Source organism: Salmo trutta, chromosome 36, assembly GCF_901001165.1.
Source record: "Salmo trutta chromosome 36, fSalTru1.1, whole genome shotgun sequence".
In the NCBI taxonomy this organism is placed as follows: domain Eukaryota; kingdom Metazoa; phylum Chordata; class Actinopteri; order Salmoniformes; family Salmonidae; genus Salmo; species Salmo trutta.
In genome coordinates this window covers 5,202,699-5,216,090 of record NC_042992.1, presented here as the reverse complement: position 1 = coordinate 5,216,090, position 13,392 = coordinate 5,202,699, and the positions used below count along the sequence as shown (strand labels likewise).

General features: G+C 46.0%; 1 protein-coding gene across 1 annotated transcript in view; it reads left to right on the top strand.

Moving 5' to 3' along the window:
• The window catches only part of LOC115176302 (sodium-dependent lysophosphatidylcholine symporter 1-B-like), a 35,713-nt gene extending 24,207 nt beyond the window's left edge, over nt 1-11,506 (top strand). Inside the window, exons 9-14 of the mRNA XM_029736241.1 lie at nt 2,975-3,058; nt 7,278-7,361; nt 7,717-7,829; nt 8,112-8,255; nt 8,635-8,811; nt 9,045-11,506. Of these exons, the coding sequence (XP_029592101.1) occupies nt 2,975-3,058; nt 7,278-7,361; nt 7,717-7,829; nt 8,112-8,255; nt 8,635-8,811; nt 9,045-9,099 (657 nt within the window). The 3' untranslated portion in view covers nt 9,100-11,506. The remainder of the gene's footprint in view (nt 1-2,974; nt 3,059-7,277; nt 7,362-7,716; nt 7,830-8,111; nt 8,256-8,634; nt 8,812-9,044) is intronic.
• The last annotated feature ends 1,886 nt before the right edge of the window (nt 11,507-13,392 follow it).

Below are 13,392 nucleotides of genomic sequence, written 5' to 3'. Positions count from 1 at the left end.
ACACACCTCACCTCCCCCCCTACACTATAACACACCTCACCTCACCCCCCCTACACTAAAACAAACCTCACCTCACCCCCCTACACTATAACAAACCTCACCTCACCCCCCCTACACTATAACACACCTCACCTCCCCCCCTACACTATAACACACCTCACCTCACCCCCCCTACACTATAACACACCTCACCTCCCCCCCTACACTATAACACACCTCACCTCACCCCCCCTACACTATAACACACCTCACCTCACCCCCCCTACACTATAACACACCTCACCTCACCCCCCCTACACTACAACACACCTCACCCCCCCCTACACTATAACACACCTCACCTCACCCCCCCTACACTACAACACACCTCACCTCACCCCCCCTACACTACAACACACCTCACCTCACCCCCCTACACTAAAACAAACCTCACCTCACCCCCCCTACACTATAACACACCTCACCTCCCCCCCCTACACTACAACACACCTCACCCCCCCTACACTACAACACACCTCACCTCACCCCCCCTACACTACAACACACCTCACCCCCCCTACACTATAACACACCTCACCTCCCCCCCCTACACTATAACACACCTCACCCCCCTACACTATAACACACCTCACCTCACCCCCCCCTACACTACAACACACCTCACCCCCCCCTACACTATAACACACCTCACCTCACCCCCCCTACACTACAACACACCTCACCCCCCTACACTATAACACACCTCACCTCACCCCCCCTACACTACACCTCACCTCACCCCCCTACACTAAAACACACCCCCCTACACTAAAACACACCCCCCTACACTAAAACACACCCCCCCTACACTAAAACACACCCCCCTACACTACAACACACCCTCACCTCACCCCCCCCCTACACTATAACACACCTCACCCCCCCTACACTATAACACACCTCACCCCCCCTACACTATAACACACCTCACCCCCCCTACACTATAACACACCTCACCCCCCCTACACTATAACACACCTCACCTCACCCCCCCTACACTACACCTCACCTCACCCCCTACACTAAAACACACCCCCCTACACTAAAACACACCCCCCTACACTAAAACACACCCCCCTACACTACAACACACCTCACCTCACCCCCCCTACACTATAACACACCTCACCTCACCCCCCCTACACTACACCTCACCTCACCCCCCTACACTAAAACACACCCCCCTACACTAAAACACACCCCCCTACACTAAAACACACCCCCCTACACTACAACACACCTCACCTCACCCCCCCTACACTATAACTCACCTCACCCCCCCTACACTATAACACACCTCACCTCACCCCCCCTACACTATAACACACCTCACCTCACCCCCCCTACACTATAACACACCTCACCTCACCCCCCCCTACACTATAACTCACCTCACCTCCCCCCCCTACACTATAACACACCTCACCTCACCCCCCCTACACTATAACACACCTCACCTCACCCCCCCTACACTATAACTCACCTCACCTCCCCCCCCTACACTATAACACACCTCACCTCACCCCCCCTACACTATAACACACCTCACCCCCCCTACACTATAACACACCTCACCTCCCCCCCTACACTATAACACACCTCACCCCCCCTACACTATAACACACCCCCCCTACACTATAACACACCTCACCCCCCTACACTATAACACACCTCACCCCCCCTACACTATAACACACCCCCCCTACACTATAACACACCCCCCCTACACTATAACACACCTCACCTCACCCCCCCTACACTATAACACACCTCACCTCACCCCCCTACACTATAACACACCTCACCTCACCCCCCCTACACTATAACACACCTCACCCCCCCCTACACTATAACACACCTCCCCCCCCTACACTATAACACACCTCACCTCACCCCCCCTACACTATAACACACCTCACCCCCCCCTACACTATAACACACCTCACCCCCCTACACTATAACACACCTCACCCCCCCTACACTATAACACACCTCACCACCCCCCCTACACTATAACACACCTCACCACCCCCCTACACTATAACACACCTCACCACCCCCCCTACACTATAACACACCTCACCACCCCCCCTACACTATAACACACCTCACCACCCCCCCTACACTATAACACACCTCACCCCCCTACACTATAACACACCTCACCCCCCCTACACTATAACACACCTCACCTCACCCCCCCTACACTAAAACACACCTCACCTCACCCCCCCTACACTACACCTCACCTCACCCCCCATACACTACACCTCACCTCACCCCCCATACACTACACCTCACCTCACCCCCCTACACTACACCTCACCTCACCCCCCTACACTACACCTCACCTCACCCCCCCTACACTACAACTCACCTCACCCCCCCTACACTACAACTCACCTCACCCCCCCCCTACACTACACCTCACCTCACCCCCCCCTACACTATAACACTATATCATAAATGTTCCATATCTACACAGCTTTCTAACGACCGCTGACACTAGTTTTCACAATATACCCACACGCCCTTAATGGTGAGTGACGACAGGCATCACGTTTAGGTCAAAGTGTCATGTGGTTTTTATAATATTGCCAGTCTCTGACCACAACCACCTCATTACCTACAATAAAACTCAACCGTAAAGCTAAGCTTCAAACCCAACCGTAAGCTAACCTTCAATATGGCCTCATGTTAGGACAGGCTGTCTGCCACCGTTCTGCTCCTTTTAGAGTGTGTGTGTGTGTGTGTGTGTATTCTGTTTATTTATGTGGTCTCTGGGCTAAGCCTGCCTGTCGTGTTTAAAGTGGAGTCTCCAGCCAGCGAGCGCTTGGCTCCTGTGTGTGTGTGTGTGTGTGTGTGTGTGTGTGTGTGTGTGTGTGTGTGGGGCCAGTCTAACTGAGCATGTCTGTTTCTGTCTCTCTCTCTGCAGCTCCTGGAAGGGAACTTTGCTCTGTTCTGCTGCTACACTCTGGGCTTTAGGAACGACTTCCAGAACATTCTACTGGTCATCATGGTGAGGACAACCACACAGTGGCAATGGCCTTTTATATGTTTGATACAGACAGATTGATACTCTTTTCCCACATTGTTCACTGACCTCTCTATTGTTACTGTAACCTTGACTGAACCACTGGAGACAGTCAGGAAGTTTCTATACAAAACAGCCGTCTCTCTGTCTGGCCTGGCTCTCTGTCTGGCCTGGCTCTCTGTCTGGCCTGGCTGTCTGGCCTGGCTCTCTGTCTGGCCTGGCTCTCTGTCTGGCCTGGCTCTCTGTCTGGCCTGGCTCTCTGTCTGGCCTGGCTCTCTGTCTGGGCTTCTCTGTCTCGCTGTCTGAAAGAGCTGTCTCTCTCTGTATGAGAACATGCATAGTCTCTCTGGTAGCCAGTCAGTGAGGGCCAATGACTTGTAGCTGCTATTACTGTGTTCACTTTCACTGGTCTGAATGCCAGCCTGTTTCCACAGACGTTTACCACTGCTATGAAAGTCGCTCTCTGTCGTCGTCCCCCCCCTCCTGACATCCCTATTTATCCCTCTCTTCTGTCGTATGATTAAAAGGACTTAATGAAGTCTTTATCCTAACAGGAATGTAGTTGATAAGTGTTAGCCTGACACATGACCTTACTGCAGTACAGTAGGCCTGGGAACAATGGGGGGACTCTCTTAGTGCTAATTCAATAAATAAAAGTGATAGTGACCTGTCTTAATGTCTTTTCCTTTATGTAAAGTTGAAGGACCTTTTTTTAGGAGTTTAATTATGGTTTTATTAATTTAACTTCTTCTGTGGCTCATACTTTCGAAGTTTCACGTATGTACAGAATCTAGGATCAGTTTACCCTCCCCTAATCCTTTACCATTAGGCACAGGTCTAGGATCAGTTTACCCTCCCCTAATCCTTTACCATTAGGCACAGGTCTAGGATCAGTTTACCCTTCCCTAATCCTTTACCATTAGGCACAGGTCTAGGATCAGTTTACCCTCCCCTAATCCTTTACCATTAGGCACAGGTCTAGGATCAGTTTACCCTTCCCTAATTCTTACCTTTACCATTAGGCACAGGTCTAGGATCAGTTTACCCTTCCCTAATTCTTACCTTTACCATTAGGCACAGGTCTAGGATCAGTTTACCCTTCCCTAATTCTTACCTTTACCATTAGGCACAGGTCTAGGATCAGTTTACCCTTCCCTAATTCTTACCTTTACCATTAGGCACAGGTCTAGGATCAGTTTACCCTTCCCTAATCCTTTACCTTTACCATTAGGCACAGGTCTAGGATCAGTTTACCCTTCCCTAATCCTTTACCATTAGGCACAGGTCTAGGATCAGTTTACCCTTCCCTAATCCTTTACCATTAGGCACAGGTCTAGGATCAGTTTACCCTTCCCTAATCCTTTACCATTAGGCACAGGTCTAGGATCAGTTTACCCTTCCCTAATCCTTTACCATTAGGCACAGGTCTAGGATCAGTTTACCCTTCCCTAATCCTTTACCATTAGGCACAGGTCTAGGATCAGTTTACCCTTCCCTAATTCTTACCTTTACCATTAGGCACAGGTCTAGGATCAGTTTACCCTTCCCTAATTCTTACCTTTACCATTAGGCACAGGTCTAGGATCAGTTTACCCTTCCCTAATCCTTACCTTTACCATTAGGCACAGGTCTAGGATCAGTTTACCCTTCCCTAATCCTTTACCATTAGGCACAGGTCTAGGATCAGTTTACCCTTCCCTAATCCTTTACCATTAGGCACAGGTCTAGGATCAGTTTACCCTTCCCTAATCCTTTACCATTAGGCACAGGTCTAGGATCAGTTTACCCTTCCCTAATCCTTTACCATTAGGCACAGGTCTAGGATCAGTTTACCCTTCCCTAATCCTTTACCATTAGGCACAGGTCTAGGATCAGTTTACCCTCCCCTTAACCATTAGGCACAGGTCTAGGATCAGTTTACCTTCCCCTTAACCATTAGGCACAGGTCTAGGATCAGTTTACCCTCCCCTTAACCATTAGGCACAGGTCTAGGATCAGTTTACCCTCCCCTTAACCATTAGGCACAGGTCTAGGATCAGTTTACCCTCCCCTAATCCTTACCTTTAGGCACAGGTCTAGGATCAGTTTACCCTCCCCTAATCCTTAACCATTAGGCACAGGTCTAGGATCAGTTTACCCTTCCCTTAACCATTAGGCACAGGTCTAGGATCAGTTTACCCTTCCCTAATCCTTCCCATTAGACACAGGTCTAGGATCAGTTTACCCTCCCCTTTACCATTAGGCACAGGTCTAGGATCAGTTTACCCTCCCCTAATCCTTAACCATTAGACACACTAAACTGACTTTAGAGCAGCTTTATTCTATATTCACCCCTTCGAAGGCTATTGAAGGTTCTTAACCTGTTTTCTTCATTCTAAAGCTCAATGTTATTCAGCACTAAAAGCCTTTCACCACATCTCTCTGGCCTCAGTACTAAAGCCTTTCACCACAGCTCTCTGGCCTCAGTACTAAAGCCTTTCACCACATCTCTCTGGCCTCAGTACTACAGCCTTTCACCACATCTCTCTGGCCTCGGCACTAAAAGCCTTTCACCACATCTCTCTGGCCTCACTAACGGGGTCACTCCAGGTGGCTTGGCTCCTCTCTGGGCGAGGGCACAGTCTTCATTGCTACACTGTTTGGTAATAGTGTAACTCAACAGGGTTGCCAGATTGGGCCGGGTAGAGGGAACACGGACGGACGGACGGACGGACGGACGGGGGGGGGGGGTTAGACATACGAGACCTTGTCCCCAATACAGAGGAAGTTGGTTCATGAGGAGACAACAAGACAAAAGGACCTTGTCTCTGGTCAGTGTCCTCAAATGGCCCCCATTCCATATAGTGCACTAAGTAGGGAATAGGGTGACACTTGGGACTCTCTTTGTTGTGACTCTACTGTAGCCAGTAGTTTTCCTAGTGATCTTTGTGGGAAGTGGTTATGCTGCTAATTGAATGGTGAGCGCAGACAGGACAACAGTAGCCTGTTGTGTTCAGAACATGTGACTCTATTCACTCTGAAATATACCTCTTTTTTTTTTTTGTAGACACTGAAAATGTTTAATGCTGGAAGGAGAAAGACTTTTGAGGGGGCAGTGGGGTGCAGACAGTTCAAGGGAAGCTAGATGCAGGCGACCTTGGCGTGGTATCGCCAAGCAGCAGACCAAACATTTTGTGAGGATGTTTAGCCGATGCGATCCACCCACAGGTGATACACTAGAAAGGTGACTCGATGACAAAAAGCCTGATGACCGAAAGACACAAAAAATGAAATTACTCAAATGACAGAGTACTGCATTTTACTAGAGTAGGTTTAGGGGAAATGTACCTTTTTATGCTCTGTACTTCCTTGGCACTATTAAAGCCTACAGTACTAATACTGTGACGTTTTGAGAATAATAAATGTTTAGTGTAAGAGCTGTTTGAAAAGACCACTGGAGGTTTCAGCCTGATGGAGTTTTGGCCTTCCATGGTGACATCACCAGGGGGTAAATTGGTTAATAGACCAATAAGAAAGCATTCTGAACCCCTCTGCCAATGACAGCTATTCTTCCGTTTTCCCCTCCCTACCCAGACCACTCCCACACAGTCCTAGCAAAAATCTTTCAAAAATAAATTGTTTTTTTGTTGTTGACCATTTTAATTGAAAACAGTCACAGTAAGTTATTTCATTGTTACCCACAAATGATTTGAGATTAAAAACAGATGCATTTGATCTTAACTTGAGTTGGAATGTTTTTGCATTTTGTAAAATGGCTACATTAAGAAGACTGGTAAAACCTAAACACGAACCAGACTGAACTGCTGTTTTTGTTTTGGAGTGTTTTGGAGTGTTTTGGAGTGTTTTGGAGTGTTTTGGAGTGTTTTGGAGTGTTTTGGAGTGTTTTGGAGTGTTTTGGAGTCTGCCTCAACACATGTTCCAGAGACTGAATATTCCACAACATTGCATCCCAAATGTCATCCTATTCCCTAATGTAGTGCATATGTTCCCTGGTCAAAAGTAATGCCCTACATGGGGGAATAGGTTTCCGTTTCAGACTCGACCCTTCTCTTTACACGTTGGCAAAAGGAGAAATGGACTGGAACGCCAGCTAGGTCAAAGCAGGAAAAAGGACATCGAAAAGATGGACACAACTAAATACAGCTATTTCTATATGAAGTGTTTTGACTAAAAACGACACATTTCTTCTTTGTCTTGTCTCCAGCTCGCTGCGATGCTCACCATCCCTTTCTGGCAGTGGTTCCTCACCAAGTTTGGCAAGAAGAACGCTGTGTACATCGGCACCTCGGTAAGACTAAGCAGAATGATCACACAGCACCATGCCATAGTCCAGGGTTTACCAAACTCGGTCCTGGGACCCCCCCCCCCCACCCCCCAGGGGCTCTAGCCCTGCACAGCTGATTTTCAAATAACCAACTTCTCATCAAGTGTTGATTTGAATCAGCTGTGTTGTGCTCGGGCAAAACCAAAACGTGGGGCCCCAGGACCCGAGTTTGGGGAAAGCCTGCCGTAATCCATGGAGACATGCTTTATTGGACCAGGGTCTCAGTTATGATGATGATCCTGGTGGTGTGTGATGATGATCCTGGTGGTGTGATGATGACGTTGGTGTTTATAATACAGTGTTTCTGTCCTCTCTGCAGTCTGTGATCCCCTTCATGATCCTGGTGGTGTGTGTGAAGAGTAATCTCATCATTACCTACATGGTGTCGTTTGCTGCCGGGGTCGGAGTCGCTGCTGCCTTCCTGTTGCCGTGGTGAGTTGGAGTTTTTTTCCTCTCTTACCTTACCGACCCTCTCGCTGTCGTCTCTCCTCTCTGGTTTCTCTCCCTTATGTTTCTAACCCCTACACTCTTATGTGTCTAGTGTTTGGTTGTTGGTGGATGTCTCTGTCTCTAGGTCCATGTTGCTAGACGTGGTGGATGTTACTCTCTGTCTCTCCGTCTCTAGGTCCATGTTGCTAGACGTGGTGGATGTCTCTGTCTCTAGGTCCATGTTGCCAGACGTGGATGTTATTGACTCTGTCTCTCTTTCTCTAGGTCCATGCTGCCAGACGTGGTGGATGACTTCCAGGTCCAGAACCCAGACTCTAAGGGCCACGAAGCCATCTTTTATTCCTTCTATGTCTTCTTCACCAAGTTTGCCTCTGGAATCTCCCTGGGGATCTCCACTCTCAGCTTGGAGTAAGTTTACTGTTTTACACACACACACACACACACACACACACACACACACACACACACACACACACACACACACACACACACAGTACACTGGAATGCATCTCTGCACTTTCTAAGTTAAACACTAACACACTGGCCCCTGTTGTACTGTACGTAGGTAAATGTTGTTGGTGTGAGAGGATAAACCCTACAGACTCCATATGATTCCTCTGGCTCTCGCATCCCCCTCCATATGATTCCTCTGGCTCTCGCATCCCCCTCCATATGATTCCTCTGGCTCTCGCATCCCCCTCCATATGATTCCTCTGGCTCTCGCATCCAAATTAGTAGTGTATGTCACATTAACCTCTAACGTGTGTGTGTGTGTCCCTGTGTGTAGTTTTGCAGGGTATATAACTCGAGGTTGCACCCAGCCTGAGAACGTGGATATAACCCTGAAGGTTCTGGTCTCCGCGGCGCCCATAGGACTCATTCTGATTGGCCTGGTCTTATTCCGCTCTTATCCAATCGACGAAGAGAGGAGGCAAGGCAACAGGAAGCTGCTTCAGGAGCAACGGTAAGATTGGCGTGTCTGGCTGGGGAACTCGGGGCCTCGTGCCCCAAGCATTTCCTGTATGTCTCTGAAAGGATTGGATAGATATGATCTGGAGGCGTTGCCAAATTCCCATCTTTTGACATGCCTGGTACCCAGGCTACTCAAAGTACATTTTGTTGTGAACTGTTCAGATATATTATGAGCTGCTTGTATGTGCCATGTCTAACCCCATGGTCTCTGTTCTGTTCTCACAGGGAAAATGAAGCAGACTCAGAAACCGACTCCACAGAACTGACCAACATGGTGTAGTTTCTAGAACACTCATGGACCATTGGAGTGACACTGTTGCTTGCACTGGGTGGGGCTAACTCTGGCTGGACCTATATCACGACGGAGATACTGCTACCATCCAATCACACTGCTGCTCACGTGTCTCAGACCACCTGTCATCATGACGATGCCCCATGGCAACGAACGACAAAAGTATCTTACGGCGACGGAATCCTACGACGGATGACCTTCCTGGTTTAATACCCAGCCCACTTAAGCTGTGACAAACTCAGAAAAATAGTTTTGGGTGCAGTCTGAAAAAGTCAACCTGATTTCCTAGTGCACTCTATGGAGACTCAATAGAGTACTGTAAAACACAGCCTTTTGTTGTTGTCGTCCATGAATGTTGCACAAAACCTTAATGTGATGTGTGTATTTTGCCAATGTTGAATATTTCTGTCAGAACTTGATCTATCGTGGGTACAATTTTCAAAAGCTCAAGACTTTTTTTTTTTAGACATTGTTCTAGAACAACCTACTTCTCCCCTCAAGTGTGAAACTTGAACGACAGTCTTTCTATGGTGAAGATGACCGTCAATAGCTCAATAAAATGGCCCTATGGTTTGCTTATTTTTCTCTACTCGGTTTACATTTCAGTTAAATAAAGGTAAAAAAAAAAAAGAGACAAATTATTTTGGTAGAGATATAGAACATTTCTACAACTGAATATCTATTATACGTGTTTCTACAGACTTCAGTTTGGTACGGTCTTTTGAGTGTTATGTAGAAAACAAGTCAGAACCCTATCTAGCGTTGAAAGATTCACAAAGTGTGATTTCATCGTTTTTAGTTCCTTTTTTTTGTTGTTGAAAAGGTTTAAGACGTTGTCTACTATTTGACACCACATGTCACAGATTCCTTTTTGTTTTTTCTGTTTCCTTCCTCACTTTTCATTGGCTCATTCAACAGGGGTGTATTCACTAAGATTCCAAGGGGAGGGGACCTACCTGAATTTGTCCAATAGAAAACTCATTTTTTGTTGCAAAACATTTTGCTACGGTTTGCACCAATGAATACACCCCAGTAATGCCCAGAAGAGATTTAGTCCCAACTGCAACACCTGTAGGTAACTAAAAGATGTTTCAAAAACACTTTCTTAATCTCACCATTAAACCAGAACCACTATAGCACAATAATTGTTAACCAAACTATTTTACACAGCCTATACAATCATGTATTAAAGTTGCTTTTCTTACAGCTAGTCATTAACTTAGTGTTGGAGCAAAACCATAATGACAGCTAGTATTAAATCTAGAAAGATGACATTCATTTAAGTATATGAGTAAAATGTATTTGTCCTATTTTAAGAGAAGACCTTACAGGTTGCTGTTCCTACTGAAATTAGTTCTGAATGTGTACTAAAATGTTCTCACTTTGTGGATTGAGCTCAAAACATTTATCATTTTTTTAAATCCATTTTATTTTTAAAAAAACAGTAAATTCTCAGCCTTGTCTCCTTTTTTTAAATGCGTGTCCATTGCTTCATAAAAGGGAAGAAAACAAAAGTATTGGAAAATGCAGTGGGGATTGAAGTCTGAGTTTAATGTATTGAAGTCTGAGTTTAATGTATTGACAGTGTTTACCATGATGTCACGTGTCTAAATTGACCTACAGGGGGGGGGGAGAAACAAGGATATTCATAACAGTCCTGTGGGAAAGATAATCCTACATTTCATGTCATACGTTACACAAGTTAAATATTTACAGATAATACATGTTGAGCAGTGCCTTCAACCATTTATGAAGGGAAGTCATGTTTGATGTCTCTCGTTCTGGTCCAGGGCATTACTAGCTCTGGTCCAGGGTAAAAGTATATTCCTCTACTAACTAGCTCTGGTCCAGGGCATTAGACGGTAGAGGAACGGTCTAATGCACTGGGGGTGTATTCATTACTGTTGAAAAACGTTTTTTAAATGGAAGTGAATGGGAGGGATCTACCTGGATTTGTCCAATAGAAGCTTGTTTAATTCTTAAACTGAAATGGTTTCTGTAATGAATATTCCCCTGAACCCAGAGTTGGCGGGCATCTTGAGAACGGGAAGCGGGAGAGAGGTGACAAATCCAGCTTCAGTCACCAGATGCCCCCACCTCCTTACCTGATCAGTCTCCTATTGAATTGGATTGGAGATGGAGACAGTCCCGCCTGCCTCTGAGGCAGTGGTAGACAAATGTTTCAGCTCTGTTCCAATGGGAATATCACTATAGATCACCAACACGGAGAGCTCAGACGTTTTATAAAACGCTGCCTCCTGTGCATAATGTAAATATTGAATGTAAGTAAAATTTTGAAATATCTTTGTTAACAGAAACTGATGTGAACTGATATTCATCGATGTAGTTTATTTAAAAAGAGCTGTTACATTTAATAAATACTAATTAATACAGTCTTGTGCTTTGTGGGAATTCATTCTTTTAAAAACATTTTTTTTTTTACAAACTTCATATACTCATTCCTAGCCAAAGATGCAGCCCAACAGTAATGATAAACTGGCATACACAGACGACCATACGGTTCTGAAATAAACATGTAGGTTTACCACTGGCTATATGATAATATGGAGGTGCTCCATCCACAGTGTCATACTATAAATTGTGATACCAGGTTTCATATGCAACCTCCTTCTGTAGATCTAGTGCAGTGGGAGAAATCTACAGGTCTCAATCCCAAACTTTTATTTTTGAAGGGTCCTAAATTGATAGTGTAGTTTGCAGTTTAACAGTGCATCTCTAAGATAGTGAAGTGTGGCATTTCCTTTCTTCCATCTGGACAGTCAAAAGGACTGTAAAGTATATCTGGATAGCATCCTTTATATGTCTATACATTTAGCATGAAGGCCCAGGAGGTGTGATATATGGCCAATATACCACGGCTAAAGAGCTGTTCTTATGTAAGACACAAGGCGGAGGGTCTTGACACAGCCCTTGGCCGTGCTATATTGGCCATATTGGCCATAGTTAGAAACCAATCTACACAGGCAGTTAGAAAAGCCAAGGCTAGCTTTTTCAAGCAGAAATTTGCTTCCTGCAAACACAAACTCAAAAAAGTTCTGGGACACTGTAAAGTCCATGGAGAATAAGAAAACCTCCTCCCAGCTGCCCACTGCACTGAGGATAGGAAACTCTGTCACATCCGATAAATCCACTATAATTGAGAATTTCAATAAGCATTTTTCTACGGCTGGCCATGCTTTCCACCTGGCTACCCCTACCACGGTCAACAGCACTGCACCCCCCACAGCAACTCGCCCAAGCCTCCCCATTTCTCCTTCTCCCAAATCCAGTCAGCTGATGTTCTGAAAGAGCTGCAAAATCTGGACCCCTACAAATCAGCCGGGCTAGACAATCTGGACCCTTTCTTTCTAAAATGATCTGCCGAAATTGTTGCAACCCCTTTTACTAGCCTGTTCAACCTCTCTTTCGTGTCGTCTGAGATTCCCAAAGATTGGAAAGCAGCTAACCCTAACCCATGTGTTATGAAAAGGGCTGTGTGAGAAGTGTCAGACAGATGAAGGATAGGAACATACCTCCTCTTACTTTCCATGGACACACCCTTCTACATCCTCCCTCACATGTCCACACCCACTCAGATACTCCCCCTACACACACCCACTCTTCTCTCGTGCTATAGACAGATCCCCCCCCCGATGTACCACACTTTCCCTTGGCACTCCAGACCATAGTGGTGATGTCATCCCTGAGTCACTCAGGGAGAACGGAAGAATGTCTGTGTGTAACTTCCTGTCCCAGTTATGGACTTCCTGTGGCCTGATCGACACACTCCAATAGAACAAGAGAGGGGCGTGGAGTGTGTGTATATGTCTGTCCATGTAGATCAGCATGAAGGGGAAATGGAGTTAGGTTTCCCCCGAGCAGGAAACGGCTGCATCATATCCGGCCATTGATTGGCTAAAGAGGATATGGTGGAAGCCACTAGATCTCAAATTGCGCACAGACAGGAAATATCATATGGGAACACAATACGCCATCATGTACAACCTGATCTCTCCAGTGTTGATGACAACAGTCTAGTCATGAGAGTTTGGCACGGCGGATTAGGACACCCCAAAATAAAACCATAAGACATTCCTTCAGAAGTAGATTTGTTTTAGCTACTTCAAACCCCAAAAATGTTTCCTCGTCTTGTCTCCTTTGCTTAAATCAGCACTAATAAACAAAATAAAAGAAACTGGTCAGGTGAAAACAGTTTTTTTCCCCTACCTTGTTATTTTAAGTATTACATTGATTACTGCATTGCTTGGGGTTAGAACTTAC